This window comes from Rhinolophus sinicus, linkage group LG02, assembly GCF_036562045.2.
Source record: "Rhinolophus sinicus isolate RSC01 linkage group LG02, ASM3656204v1, whole genome shotgun sequence".
Classification (NCBI taxonomy): domain Eukaryota; kingdom Metazoa; phylum Chordata; class Mammalia; order Chiroptera; family Rhinolophidae; genus Rhinolophus; species Rhinolophus sinicus.
Genome location: NC_133752.1, coordinates 182,635,144 through 182,650,365, shown reverse-complemented (window position 1 = coordinate 182,650,365; position 15,222 = coordinate 182,635,144). Strand labels below are relative to the sequence as shown.

The following is a 15,222-nucleotide window of genomic DNA, read 5'->3' as shown; positions in this document are numbered from 1 at the left end:
CACCAAAGCTCCTTTCCCTCTGATCACTGTTGTATCTACATGCAATTCCTGGAACCATGGCAGCGATCTGGCTGCCACCACAAAGATAAATTCTCTGAGCAAAGCAAAGGGTAGAAAGTCTTTCACAACATCACTGAAGAGCTTAATCAACCTGTTCTATGGACAGGCCTGCCTCTGGTCTTCCTGTTATGTGAAATAATGCATTGCCTTATGGTTTCAACCATTTTGAGTCAGGGAGCTGAAGCAATATTCAAGGGTCTTTCAGTTATCCCATCACCTTCTGAGAAAACTAAGTGTCCGTCATACCCACCTCCACTTCAGAAGGAACTATATATGTCAGTAACCATCTGTTATATTAGTTTCCTAAGGCTGCTGTAACAAAGAATCACAACCTGGGTGGCTTAAAACAACAGAAATTTATACTCTCACAGTTTTGGAGCTAGAAGTATAAAAGTTAAGATGTCAGCAGGGCCACACTCTCTCTGAATTCCCTAGAGGAGAATCTGTTCCATGCCCTTTTCTTAGCTTCTGAAGTTGCTGACAATCCTTGTTGTTCTTTCACTCATACATACGTCACTCTAATCTCTGCTTCAACCTCCCATGGTGTTCTCCCTAAATGTCTCTGTGTCTCTTCTTTTCTTATAAAGATACCGGTCATATTGGGTTAGGTCCCAACTAATCGAGTATGACCTCATCTTAACTTGATTCTGTCTGCAAAGACCCTATTTCCAAGCAAGGTCAAATTCAAAGGTATCAGATGTTAGGACTTCAACATATCTCTTTGGAGGACACAACTCAACATATAATACTCTGACATGGTGGCCACAGCTAACTAGACCAGGGGAGGGCACCTGGCCAGCCAGTCTGCAAGATGGCAAGTGACAAAAGTTTTGTCCAGTGGGAGATAGATTACCTGGGTTCAAATCCTACCTCTTACTACTCATATAGCCTTAGACAACTTTTTTAATCTCTAGAGAATTTAGTTTCATTTGTAAAATGGGGACAATAACAGTATCTACCTCATAGGATTGCTGTGAGGATTAAATGAGTAAACAGAAAAAGAGTAGCTAGAACAAAACTCAGCACAGAGAGAGACCTCCCCAAGAGTGGCAGCTACCATATGGTCCTTGCCATCGCTCCCTCCACTTTCACTGGGAAACATCTTTAAAAAGAAGTCCTAGTCAGCTCATCACTCCTTATTCAGAGCTTTGCAACTTGGCTCACATCACACCATCTGCTGACCTGGCTCCAGGATGTCACCAGAGCAGATTTCAACTTTAACTCTCCTCAGTCTCCCTTTCTAGAAATTCTTTGGGCTTTCCAAAAAACGTGCACATTTGGTCTTTCTACCTGCCATTATTTCTACTCTAATTGTGCTTCCCCCCAAAATTGGTCGTGGGCCCTCAATGTTGTCTTCAGCTATTGCCCATTCCCTCCACATTTCCAGTTCCATGTGGGGCATTTTAAGGTGGGAGCAGTTTCATGAGCACCTCCAACCCAGCACATCTAATCTATAGCCATCACATCCTCTTCCTGACTTCTGTGTTTCTAGGAATGGTTCAGAGTCCTTGTCACCCTGATTCAAAATCGCAGGGCACACTTACGAGGTCTGACAGTTAAGCTTGTGAACTCGTCCTAGAAAAAGTGCTACATACCTCATTGCTGAATATCACTACAGAAGGACTCCCCTTGGAAAGCTATGCACCAACACCAGTGCCTAGTCCACCCTTCAAAGCAATTTTGGAACTCTTTTTCTGGAATGGCCATCAGAGCTGTCATCATATTACCCTTGATGTCCTGAACGTCATCAAAATGTCTTCCTTTCAATATTTCCTTTATCTTCGGGTAAAGAAAGAAGTCATTGGGGGCCAGATCAGGTGAGTAGGGAGGGTGTTCCAATACAGTTATTTGTTTACTGGCTAAACTTCCTCACAGCCAGCGTGGCGTGAGCTAGTTCATTACCCTGATGCAGGAGCCATGAGTTGTTGGTGCAAAGTTCAGGTCGTCTAATTTTTCCACGCAGCCTGTTCAGCACTTCCAAGTAGTAAACTTGGTTAACTGTTTGTCCAGTTGGTACAAATTCATAATGAATAATCTCTCTGATATCAAAAAAAGGTTAGCAACATTGTTACAAGTTCGTGAACTTAATTGTCAGACCTTGTACTGACGGAAAATAATGTATGTCTTCTATTTATAATGGTGATATAAAATTTGTTTTTAAACTACATGACTATAAATCTTTAAAAATGATTTTTAATATTAAGTGCATAATCATACAGGCGATACACAAATGAAACAGTTAAAGCAAATAACGAAAAGTTGGGCAAACCCGGATTTTTAAAATCTCTAGACTACATTGCTTCCGTCTATTTCTATGCGAAAGCAATAAGGCGCCCCACAAGAGGGCGCTGCAGCAAGGTGAATTCACAAGCAATTGCTCTGATTCTGAAAATAAACACTCATGCCATTGCATTTTCTACTCCTTCCATAGCCCTCCCCCTCACCGGCATTCCCAGGCAATAATAATTTTTATAAAACAAAATGACACAATTGCTCACCGATGGTGATCTGGCTGACACAACTGTAGTAGCTGCCTGTCGCACTGGAAAGGTTATAACTCCCACTGCTCACATCTTTGTCTGTTAAGAAAAAGAAGGTCAATTATATTCTGGGAGACACCACAATGACTGCTAGTAAATAGACCAGCATTCTGTGTCTGCCCAGTCTCATTCTCATTCATTCATGGATGCTTCGGGAGTACTAGGTGCCAGGTGCTTGGAACATTTCAACAAACAACCCAGGCTGCCCACACAAACAATTTGAGATCAATGTCACTGTTATTATAATTGGGGGGGAGCGAGGTGAAGAGTGCTGGGGGAGGAAGTGTGTGCAGAGGCAGGTGACAGGACTAGAAGGTACCAGGTAAGGTTTCCTAGAGGAAGTGACATCTAAACTAAAACTAAATGTGAATTCTATCGGACTAGGCAAAAGGGGGAAGAACTGAGGGGAAAGATCCAGCCTCCAGTTATCACGGCTGCAGCTGAACGCAGTAAGGAGAGGTGAAGCAGGAGCCAAACTATGAAGGGTGTTATAAACAGCATTAACAAGTTTAGATTTTGCCTAGAAAGCACGATCCCATTTTCATTTCGAAGAGATAACTTTCTGGCAGCTGGAGAACAGAGGGGAGGAGGGTGAGATAAGAGGCAGAAAGGCCCCTCTAAGAGGCAGCTGCAATAATCCTGACAGCGAGAGGCGGTGACTGCCAAGTCGTGGGAGAAGTGGTAGCGGAGAGAGAGAAGTGGATGAGATTCCCTTCGAGGCTAAAAGTACAACCCCCTGCATTGAATTCTTCACTACTGGGAACAGGAAATGTTCTAGACAGAAGGGGTAAAAGAAACCCAAACCTCACATTTACATAGCATCTTAGCATTTTCACCCACATCATCTCATGCACAAGATAGAAGAGGGCAGGCATCACCCTTCGCGTCTGACGGAAAGGCTGAGATTCAAGGTGGCTGAGGGACTTGCCCAAGGTCACATGACAGCATGTGGCAAAACAGCTCAAGTCAAGATGAGAACTGCTTCAAATTGTTTATAAAACATGGTAGGGCATCAATAACCGATTTTAAAATATCAGAGTAAATACTATTGTCTAATACAAAACACTACAGGTTAGAGACATAGTCATTACAGCAATGGTTGCAAAACTGGCCTGAAGGAAACAGCTGAATACTTTGTTACGTAATACTAGGAAAACTTCAAAACTCTGATCTACAAAGATGAAAATTTTGGATCTGAGGGAGAAAAATAATTATTAACGATTAGTCAAATCCAGTCAAAGAAAAGGGATTTCTGGAAACACTGAGATTTTAATGAGAGTGACGTGGATTGGAAGAGAAGATGGTTTTATAGGTAAACATTCTTAGGAAGAATGAACTGCAGGCACCTGGTCAGAGGAAATAAGAGTCATTTGCGGGGGTGTCTCTATGTGCTTGGGTTGGAAAATACTGACACAAGCAGGTAATGAACCAGAGGGCAGAGAAACACTGGTGACCCTCAGAGGCAACACCAAGGCCACAGCAGGTCCACAAACGGAGATAAAATGAAAAAAAAAAAAATTACTATTTTAACATGGGAAAAAATAATTCCAGCAAGTGCATGTGGCCAATTACTCTTGTAAGAAACATTCCCAGGCCATCTCCATTCTCCAGGGTGCTTCCTGAGTAAAAGGCACCACCCCACCCCCCACGCCCCCAACAGAGATGAGCAGGCAAGATGGTACAGGCACACCTTGGATATAGTGGGTTCGGTTCCAGACCACCATAGTAGAGTGAATATCGCAATAAAGCAAGTCACATGAATTTTTTTTGGTTTCCTAGTGCATATGAAAGTTATGTTCGCAGTACACTGTGGTCTATTACGTGGGCAATAGCATTATGGCTAAATATGTCCACACCTTCAATAAAAAATACTTTATTGCTAAAAAATGTTTTATCGCTAAAATCATTATGAGCCTGTGAGAAAAATGATGCACTTAGAATTGCTTGACGCAGGTTTGCCACAAACTTTCGATTTCTAAAAAACACAGTATCTGTGAAGCGCAATCAAGTGAAGCACAATAAAATGAGGGGGGCCAGTACAGGTTTCCCTGCTACCCAGAAGGAGAGCATGCCTATGAAACTTTTCATAAGCCAAATGGCACAAAGCAAAAAAGCAATTACCATGAATTTAAAAGCAAAAATCCTCTTCAGATTTCTGTCGGTTAGAGAAAACAGGTACTAATGGAGGTCTTTCATAAAAGCAAAGTGGTGCAATGTGAACCTTTGAAAAGAAGCCGGTTACCTTACTGCTTTATGTGTATTCTAAACCATGTACTTGTCAAGGTGTTACTCAAACCCAGGTGTTATTCAATTCTGCAATTTCCAGGGCTTAGTGCTGTGTCTGGCATAAGGCAAATAAATGCTCAATATATGTTCATTGACTGAAAGAAAGAAAAAAGGAATGCATGAAATTAAAGAAAGAATAACAAATGACTATTTCCCTTTCCTATTAGTTATAACTTCATTAGCGATGGCTGTGATCAGAGAAAGAACATGGGACCAGGAGTCAGCCGATGGGTTTGAAGCCCAGTTGCTGTATATAATCACTGAACTTGGGCAAACTTTTGACTTCCTTTAGTATTGTTTTTTCCATCTGAAAATAATGACAATAAGTCTTATCTAACTTTTTCTGGGGGAGGGGGGAAATGGGGTATGTTAAATAAAAATAATCAGCTATACAAAGCCATACAAAATTCATAGTTAGCAAATAATTTAGCATATATTTTAGAATCGGCTGAATCAACAAAATCCAGACCTAAAACATATCAAACTACTCTATTCTAAAGTTGTCACTCCTAATTCTTTTGAAACCCTTCACTCATGATCTCTCCTTAAAAGATTCTGGAATGGAGGCATCAAAGGTGGAGAGCGAGAGGAGAAGGAGAGGGAGAGAGGTAAAGGGGAAGGAGAGAGAGACAGGGAGTGAAGGAGAGAGAGAGAGAGAGAGAGAGAGAGAGAGAGAGAGAGGTTTTCCCAAGTACATAAATGTCTATGAATAGGGAGAAGAAAAGAAATGGAGAAAAACATACTAAGGAATTCTAGAGGAAAGCAGCAGAATGCTTAAATTAGTAATGAATGTCTGGGAAGAGGCTGTGAATAAATCTAAATGGTGAAACTATTGAAATATGAATCATATGATGAGGTGTGATAAAAAAAATATGGTGAATGTTTAAATTAAAAACAAAATTACAGTAAAAGACACATTGCCTTTCATTTCCCTCAAAATACTCCCCCCAACTTCAAACACACTTATCACATCGTTCTTGTCACTTTCTGAAGCAGTTCTAGAAGTCCTCTTTTGTGTCTTTAGTTTCACTGCCGTGGCTGCCTCAATGTCCTGAATTGATTCAAAATATATTCCTTTTATGGTCATTCTGACTTTGGGGAAGAACCAGAATGCCAGATCCAGTGAGTAAGGTGGATGAGGACACACCGTAACATTTTTATTTGACAGAAATTGCCGTATACCAGAAGTGATGTGTGACATGGAGACTTTCCACTGTGATCACAAAATGTAGTGAATGCTGCTGCCGAGTGCCATCCAATGGAAAGGCAGGGATCTTCAATACAGGAAGCAGTGCGTCAAAACTTAGTAACAGTGTGTGACAAGTTTCAATTTGTTCAGTGCAGTCAGTCAGGTGTGAGCTATGGTTGAGAGAAGGTGTGTTTTAAAGTCCCGTAAATCATGAATCATGAACAATGCATTAACATGAAATGGGCAAATGGTTTCATCCTCCATCATGACAACGTTCTATGTCACACATCACTTCTGGTATGGCAATTTATGTCAAATAAAAACATTACAGGGGCGGCAGGATGGCTCAGTTGGTTAGATTGCGAGCTCTGAACAACAAGGTTGCTGGTTCGATTCCCATATGGGATGGTGGGCTATGCCCCCTGCAACTAAAGGTTGAAAACGGCAATTGTACTTGGAGCTGAGCTGCATCCTCCACAACTAGATTGAAGGACAACGACTTGGAGCTGATGGGCCCTGGAGAAACACACTGTTCCCCAATATTCCCCACTTAAAAAAAAATTACAGTGTGTCCTCATCCACCTTATTCATCGGCTCTGGCACCATGCCACTTCCAGATCTTCCCCAAAGTCAAAATGACCATAAAAGGTAAATATTTCTAATCAACTCAGGACATCAAGGCAGCCATAATAGTGCAACTAAGGACACTCACAAAAGAGGACTTCCAGAACTGCTTCAGAAAGTGGCATGAATGACGGGATAAGTGTGTTCGAAACGAGGGGGAGTATTTTGAGGGGAATTAATGGCAATGTGTCTTTTACTATAATAACTTTTTTATTTACACTCACTGTATCTTTTGATCACACTTCGCATATGAATGGTAAAACTGGGGTGTAATGATGGTGGCAATATTTCAAAAAGACTCAAAGAGCAAAAGTCCAAAGACTGTGATAGTTGTGGTACACGGTGACTCTGCATAAAGGAAGGAGTTTCTCTGATACAGGCAATAAAACAAAAATGCTAAATTTTATGGGAGGACCTGAATATCTATCTGGTCCCTTTATGAACCAACTTGAGTTAATTTTTTTTTTTTAATCTGGTAACTTGAGACTAGTGGAAAAAATTGAGACTTTGACATAAATAATCCCCACAAATTCTAGAGTCAGTATCTAAACTAGATACCTGGTTCCAACCTTGGGCACATTTCATCTCCACGTGGCTCCGTTTCCTCATATATACAATGGGAATAATAAGGGCACCTCCCTAATAAGGCAGCACCTAGTGTTCAATTAATGCTAGATGTTATTTGTATGTTAAACTTAAAAAGTCCAAGGATATCCCTAAAATGGAATACCATACAGCAAAGAAAATGAAGTAAACCTACACAAAATATTATGGACGGATTGCACAATCATAACGTTGAATGAAAGAAGCAACACAAAACAATACATGACTCTGTTTATGAAAATTTCACAACAAAACTAAGCTATATTGTTTATGGATGCATACATGGATGGTAAAAATATAAAGGAAAGTAACCAATAATTAGCATGAAAGTCAGAGAGGTGGTTCCATTTGGCGGGGAAGAAGGCAATTTGAACTGTGGAAGCAAACAGGGAGTGCCAGGTGGGTTCCGTGGTGCTGCGAATGTTTTATTCCTTGACAGAGGTGGTGGTCACGTGGTATATAGTTATTTGTTAAATTATATATAATTATTTGTTAAATTATAAATTTGTCTTACCCATCTGTTTATACATAAATTATAGTTCCCAGTCATATTTTTAAGAAATGAAGAGGGGCAGAATCATGGCAGTGCAAACTAGGAATGCAAATTCTGACAAAATAACTAAGAAAATGAGCTGGCAGTAGCATTAGACAACACTAGTGACTGAGCACGCCAGGCACCATGTTAAACATTCATTATTTCATTTGCATCCATTATTTCATTGAAGCTTCAAAACAACTCACTTAACGTAGCTATAGTTAGCCCACTATACATATGAGGAACTAGAGGCTCACAAAATTAGGGAACTGGTTCAGAGTCACACTCTGAGAAGTCATAAAGCTGGAATTAAAACGCAGGTTTGTCTTACGCTAGACAAATATTTGATAACAAAGGCAAAGACAGAAGGAGGACAGATTAATGTCACAAGCTTGGTGAGGTGGATTCCTGCTGTATCTGGCACTACGTCTTTGACAAGATTTTATCGGATGTACTAAGCACTGAAGTTCTATAGGGAACAAGACGGACATCATCGCATGTATTCTGTTTTCAGAGGCCCACTTAAAAGAAATGTGTGACAAAATTAACACACATTTCTTTGTCTCAAATTATTTTTCATGTACTCATAACCAGTATGATCTTATAACAACAACAACAACAAAAATCAGGCTCATCTCAACATTCAAACTATCTTACCTTTCATCTTAACCACAGTGAGAAAGCAAGTACCGTGCCTATTTACATCTTTCCACTGAATGCAAAATTCTGGTAAAAATATAAGCAAATCTAAACAAAAACTGTTAATATAAAATGATAATTCTAATGTCTAATTTGGAAGATCTATTTAAAAAATAGAATTAAAATCCTAAATAATAATATTATACAAGCCAGGAAGTAGGTGTTCAAAGTCAAAGGATTGTTCAGGGAAAGGCTGACAGATTAGATTTAGAGTTAGTTTAACAAAATGTAACGAGTAAGTATAGACTTTGTTAAGTAAGATTTAAGTAAAACTAGAAGGGTAATTATTAAAACAACAGAAATAGATTATATTTCCAAACCAGTTTGTTGCATTGGTGGGGGGGGAGACAGATGGTAGGGAAGGACGGGAGAGGGGATTTAACAAAACTCAACTTAGGAAAAGGAAACAAATGAGAATAAAGCACAAGGGGGGAAAAAACAAGACAAAGAGTAAATATGAAGTAAAACAGTAGAAAGAGGTTTAACTATATTAGTAATAACAATACATGTAAATGGTATAAATTTGCTGTTTAAGAGACTGTGAGATGGATTTCTAAAACAAATAACCAACTAAATGCTGTTTATAAGAGAAACACCTAAAATATAAGGACACAGACATGTTGAATGTAAAAGACATAAAAAGTTACAGCAAGCAAATACGAACCAAAATAAAGGTGAAGTAGCTTTGCTAATTTTAGATGAAAAATGCTTTAAGACAAAAAGCATTACTAAAAATAAAAAGGATAGAATATAAGGATAAAAGTTTCAGTTCAATTCTTCAGGAAGCTATTTAAGAAATGGGCCTCATTTCCTTCTTTATATTGTGACTGAAATTCATTCATTCAAAAAACATTAACTAACTACCACATACAGTAGACAAGGGCTGGCCCCAGGTAGGATCTAGTGCCTTGGGAGGTCTCTCTAAGGTGTGATGAATCGATTAAAGTCTAAAACGTGTGTTTCCACTCACCAGGTCTTTTCCTATAAAAACGGATCTCTTAAATAATATCGTGAGGACGATAAACACAGCCTGGTGCTATATAGTGGACCTTGCACAGCGTGCTGTATATTGCATAGGGTTTTCTAGGTTTTTACAACATTTTGGCATTTGTTCTTTCATGTGACGTTTGCAACAGCATGAGGAGGCAGGCAGGACAGGAAGGAGTGGTAGTACTTACTAGTAGCAGTAACATCATGCTCTGTATCTTCCACTGGACCTGAGCTAGCCCCAAACGCCCACAGGCCAACATCATCCCTTATTCGTCTTATGACCACAGTTCCTGGCTCTGCCGAATGCATCGAAGACACAGAAAATGATTGCCCACGCCTCTAGTAAGCTTTCAAATACTTTAATCACCATTTCTGCATTTTAAATACCGTGCCTGATACTCATTATCTCAGCTTCCCTTTGATTCTACTCTCACAGCACCGTGACAAAAAGCCCTTTCATGAGCCCTAATTACAGAAAAGCCTTTCCTTTCCTGTCGTTGCTTTCCTACTGGTACCTACTCCATTCAGTGTTGAAAATCCTATATTCTATTTCAATTTTTTTCCAGAAGGGAAAGAGCCATGCCTTATCACTACAATGTAAGATTCGTGAAAACAGGCAGTTTTCGTTTTTGTTTTAACTTCCAGAACCCACAACAGTGCCTGATACATAGTAAGCACTCACAAAATATGTTGAATTGTTTTTTCTAGAAACTTCCTCGGTAGCTGTGGGCTGTTTGTCTAGGAGTACGTTCTAATGGAAAAATCAACATGCCTATTACAAAGAACATAATGTTTTAAAGGAAAATACTAAAACATTTCTTCATAGGATCAAAATAAAATGTTAATTTAATTTTACCCCAGAAAGAAACTTTAAAATATGAAGGGCTGAGGTGAAAGAACAATCTGTACATGCTTTGCTGCATCTTCTCAATGGAAAGCATCCTAATCAGTGTTGACCACGAGAGTCTGGATAGCGTAATAACAAGCATTGCCAGGTGGAGGAGGGCAAGAACAAGAGAAGTCATCAAATAGCTCCCTGGATTTATTTTGTAGCTAAACCGTAAATTCAGTCAGTTAGCATGCATCTGATTTTACCAAGCAGCATGGATGCATCTGCTCTTTTCGTTTGTTCAAGGGTAAAAGTTATCTTGCTTATTTGCAATAGGAAAACGGATTTTTAAACTCTTGTGCATGGGGTACTGCCCCCTACTATCCTTCATTCTGTCCTTCAGTCAGTTGGACAGCCAGGTATTGATCAACTACTATGCGCACGTAGATAAAAGATATAGTCCTTGCCCTTTGGGATTTTACAAGCCACAGAGGGGAGTCCTCCTTATAGCACAAAACAATAAACTATGAGGGAGAGGACTTACCCTGAGAGGTCCCAAGAGAAGAACCAAGTCAGATGGGGAGGGTCAACAAGAGGGAGAATGAGCCTCGTAAAGGGGAAAGAAGTGCATTTCAGAGCAGGGTCCAGACACTTGAGTAAACCTCAGCCACGCAAAACCACCTCCCTCCCTAAAAGGTGGCATGCTGGGGCAAAGGGCACCCAGAGAGAAGGGTGGTCAGCTCCTGGAGGGCTTTGTTTGCCAAACTACAGAGGTTAGACTTTGACCTGTAAACAGAGAGGAGCCCTTGAAGAGTTTTAGGCAGAGGAATAGCAGGATCAGATTTGCAAGTGCGATTAGGAGGAGCCAGGACTAGAGGCCGGGAGATCAGCTGAGGAGGTGGCTTCTGCCGTCGGAGTGAACAACTATGGTGGCCTGAACTAGCCTAAGAGCGGTGGCCAGGAAGAGGATAAAACAGAAGAGAAAGACTTTAAGGAAGAAAAATCAACAGTACTTGGTGATTAAGAGTCTATTGGCTGGGAGAGGCAGTTGATAGTAACAGCTACTGTGTTCCCCCAAAAATAAGACCAGGTCTTATATTAAGATTTGCTCCAAAAGACACATTAGGGCTTATGTTCAGGGGATGCCATCCTGAAAAATCATGCTAGGGCTTATTTTCCGGTTAAGTCTTATTTTCGGGGCAACACGGTAATGCTCACTGAGTACTCACTATGTACCTCTCCTATGCACTTACAAGCATGATTGCATTTAAACCTCATAGTGACCCCATTTTACAGATAAGAAAACTGAGGCACAGGAGGTGAATTAGTTTGCCCAATGTCACTGTTTGTATGTAATGGAAGGGGAGGACTTAGAGAGGACTCCCAGAATTCTGACCTATGTAACTAAACAGAGCACACTGGCCCCTACCAACCACTCCTGTCTTGGACATCATGCTCTACCAACACCATGCTGCTCGTGGCTGCCTTTAAGCCCTCTGCCATCTCTCTCCTTTGTCTTGTTTCATGCTGTTGCCCTCCCTGGAATGCCCTCCTTCTCCCAGTTGGCCTTTTAACATGTCTCTTCCAGGTAACTGTTCCTGACCTACCCCTCACTCCTCCCGGCCCCTCCCTTACAACACTGCATTAGAATTCTCAGTTTAGGAATCTATCCTCTCCAGCTGACCCTGCCATCTGTGAAAGAAGTGGTGCGATCTCATTTATTCTGGTACCCTGGGTCCAGGCTAGAGTCTGGAACATAGTTTGAGCTCAGTAGCTATCGTTATTCTATAGGAAACAGGTATGAGACAGGAATTATTTTGGACACACTGTTTGAGATGTGTGGCATACAAGCAGAAAAGTCTAGCAGACAGCTGGGTATATAAGCATAGCACACTCAAACAACAAGTTCTGAGTTGGTGATTGCAATTTGGGAGTCACCTGAAGAAAGACAAAGTCAAAGGAGGGAAATTATGTCCTAGGCTCTCATCTCTTTGCCTCACTCCATTCCCATGTTGCATGGTTAGGCTTAGCTCTCACTACAACCCTCTCCTATACCCCCTTCCAATCACAAGTCCTGTATTTCTGGTCACCCACTACCTTTTAGCCTTTGCTCAAGCCATACCTTCTGCCTGGAATTCCTCATACAGCCACCCACACATTCGCTCATGTTCTACCTCTCCCTAACTACCCTCAGCCCTAGACTCCACGGCCAAACTCTCTAGACCTGCATTTGGGCTCCCCACTTGTTACAGAAGGCCTGGTTAAGTTCTTCATCCTGTCTGTGCCTCAATTTCTTCGAATGAATATGGGGCCAACACTGGACTCATTTCTTAAAGGTTGTGAAATTGAAATAAGCTAATTCACATAAAGTGCCATTATTATTGTGTCCCAGCATACCCCACACTTCTACTTACAATGCAGGAAACTGTCCCCCCCAATTTACAGGTTTTCCACTAAGAGACTGAGTCTGCACTTGGGACTGTTGTCTCAAATTTGGTAGATGTCTAATCAATGTCATCCACATAGTTGAGAGACCTATTATAAAGTCAAGGACAGAACCCAGGCAAACACCAACATAAACAGAAAGAAGAATCCACAAAAAAAGAAGCACTTTAAGAGGTAGGAGGAAAATGAGGGGAAAATAGTTATAACAGCAATACTGGCTCTGACTACTTTTCTTTCTCGTCTTCTACTTGCACTCTCAGCTCTGGCCACACTAACCTTCCAGCTGGCTGTGAACATGACAAGCTTGTTCCTGCCCCAGGGCCTTTGCACTTATGGTCCCTTTGCCAGGAATGTTCTTTCCTCACATAATAGAATGTTTCATTCCTTTCCTCCATTTAGGTATCCATTCAAATATGTCCTCAGAGAGGCTTTCCCTATCTAAAATAGCCTAGCCCCTCTGTGCTCTGTAAGCTCCTTAGACCCCTTATTAAGCCTCCTCAAACCCGAAGCTAATGTCAGGCTAGCAAATCCAACCACAAGTCCCTTCCTGGTTCAGCCTCGGACACAGCCCTGTGTCTTCTGCACTGTCAAGAACAAATCAAGACCCAGTCATTTCTCTCTAAAAGAGACTTGTCACCCATCCTTGGTCTCATGCACGTGGTTATGTAATGAGCTAAAAGCGGTTAAGAACCTAAACCATTTAAAGGACGAGGAACGAAAAATCACAGCTTAGTACAAAAGGTTGAAGCATTAAAAATCCAGAATTTTAAAAACTGCATATCCATTGAACATATATTTATTAAAGGGCATATTACAGTTATTGATTACCCTAATCTCATTTCACATTTCTAGAATATATGCATCTGGACGACTTCCTGGACATAAAAATTGATGCTAAAATACAGAAAGAGCAAGAGTTCCAATATAGTGTCAAAATACACATTTGGATACGTAGCTAATAAGGTTTACTGGAAGCTGCTGATAATGAAATGCATACATAAGCCAAATTTCTCTCCTTAGGAACCTAAAACACATGGTCTACAGTATAACTGTTCATTCTCTTGGCAGCTCCTGTGGCAAAGACAAAACTAAGGCATTTGTTAATCAGCCAAATGAATATAAAAAGTTGAATCCTACAAATTCCAGGCAAGACACTTAGATCACCCTCCATCATGATCTATAAACCCAAATCCATCAGAACCAAAAGGGGACATTTTTTAAAGTAGTTCAATTTTCAGAAAGATGATTTGTGGAAGGTTCCAGAGCTGAGCCAAGCTCTCATCAAATAATGATCTCAACAGCACTTAGAGTGAGAAATAGATTCAATGTGTTCAATTTTGTTTTTCCTTAACGTGTTCCCTAGATTGAAAACCCTGATGGACTAACTTATCTTGTCATGTCTTGGATCCTATCTCTACTCACCAAAGAAATAATGCATACTTTAGAGATGGGAAGAGAAGAAAGTCTGTCAAGGATATATTTAAAATAGCACAAATTCATTTTCTTTTAAGGCTCTAAAGAGAAACCTGTGTAATTCTTAATTGCTAAAAAAAAATGATCTGCCACCTTTTCCTTTAATTACTGACATATATTTACTTTTCAAAAAAATTCCACTACTTCTGGCTTCATTTTCTCCACCTGGGTGCCCAATTAAGCCTTTAAAGCTTGCAAAAATTTGTGGAACTGATTATTATGTAAACCTATTATTGACAGTATCCACAGAGCAGCATGTGAAATCTAACATGATATAAAAAAACAAGAGTTAGAGCCCTCTGATAAGAAAAGGTGTAAAAATAGGTTCCTGCCAATGAATATGCCTGAAATATCATGCCTGAAATACAATGTTGACTTATCCTCAGATGGTAACCCAAGAGCGACAGTGTTGTGTGTTACACGTGCAGCAGGGGCAAGAACAATTCATAACCCAGCAGAAAATGATTCAAGAAAAAAATAAAAAGGCCACTAACATGCAATTTGTTACCAGCTCACAATTTGTTAGCAGTTCCCCAGCATCAACTGCAAATCCTCAGAGCCACCCGAATGGTCATTTGAAACAGTTTAAATCCTAAGAAAGAAACGCTGACCTCTTTAACCTTGGGAAAATGAGCAGGGGACATCACCGTCCCAGAGAATGAAGCCTCCACGCAAAAGAGCAGAAATTTCCCCTCCCGCCAACTCCAGGCTTGAAGATGTCCCTGCTGAACATTCCCCAACAATTGCTCACTACCTTCGCGTTTAAAACGCCCAAACTAGATGTTATCACCTCAACTGACTGGGAGCCAGGGGAAGGGAGGGAGGTCTACTTGAGTTTCTGCGTGCTATAACCCAGTCTCCACGGCATCTCTGATAAAGGACTAAAGAGAATTGCTTTTTCCACACAAGCAGGAATATTGATAAAGAGCTTTGTTGGCTTCGCCAGCGC

At 40.6% G+C, this 15,222-nt stretch overlaps 1 protein-coding gene across 2 annotated transcripts in view; it reads right to left on the bottom strand.

Annotated features, from left to right (window-relative positions):
* ANO4 (anoctamin 4) overlaps positions 1–15,222 on the bottom strand; it is a 354,484-nt gene that overhangs the window by 338,102 nt on the left and 1,160 nt on the right. For both annotated transcript variants that reach the window (XM_074326212.1, XM_074326210.1), the window contains exon 2: positions 2,559–2,639. In XM_074326212.1, coding sequence (XP_074182313.1) covers positions 2,559–2,639 — 81 coding nt within the window. The remainder of the gene's footprint in view (positions 1–2,558; positions 2,640–15,222) is intronic.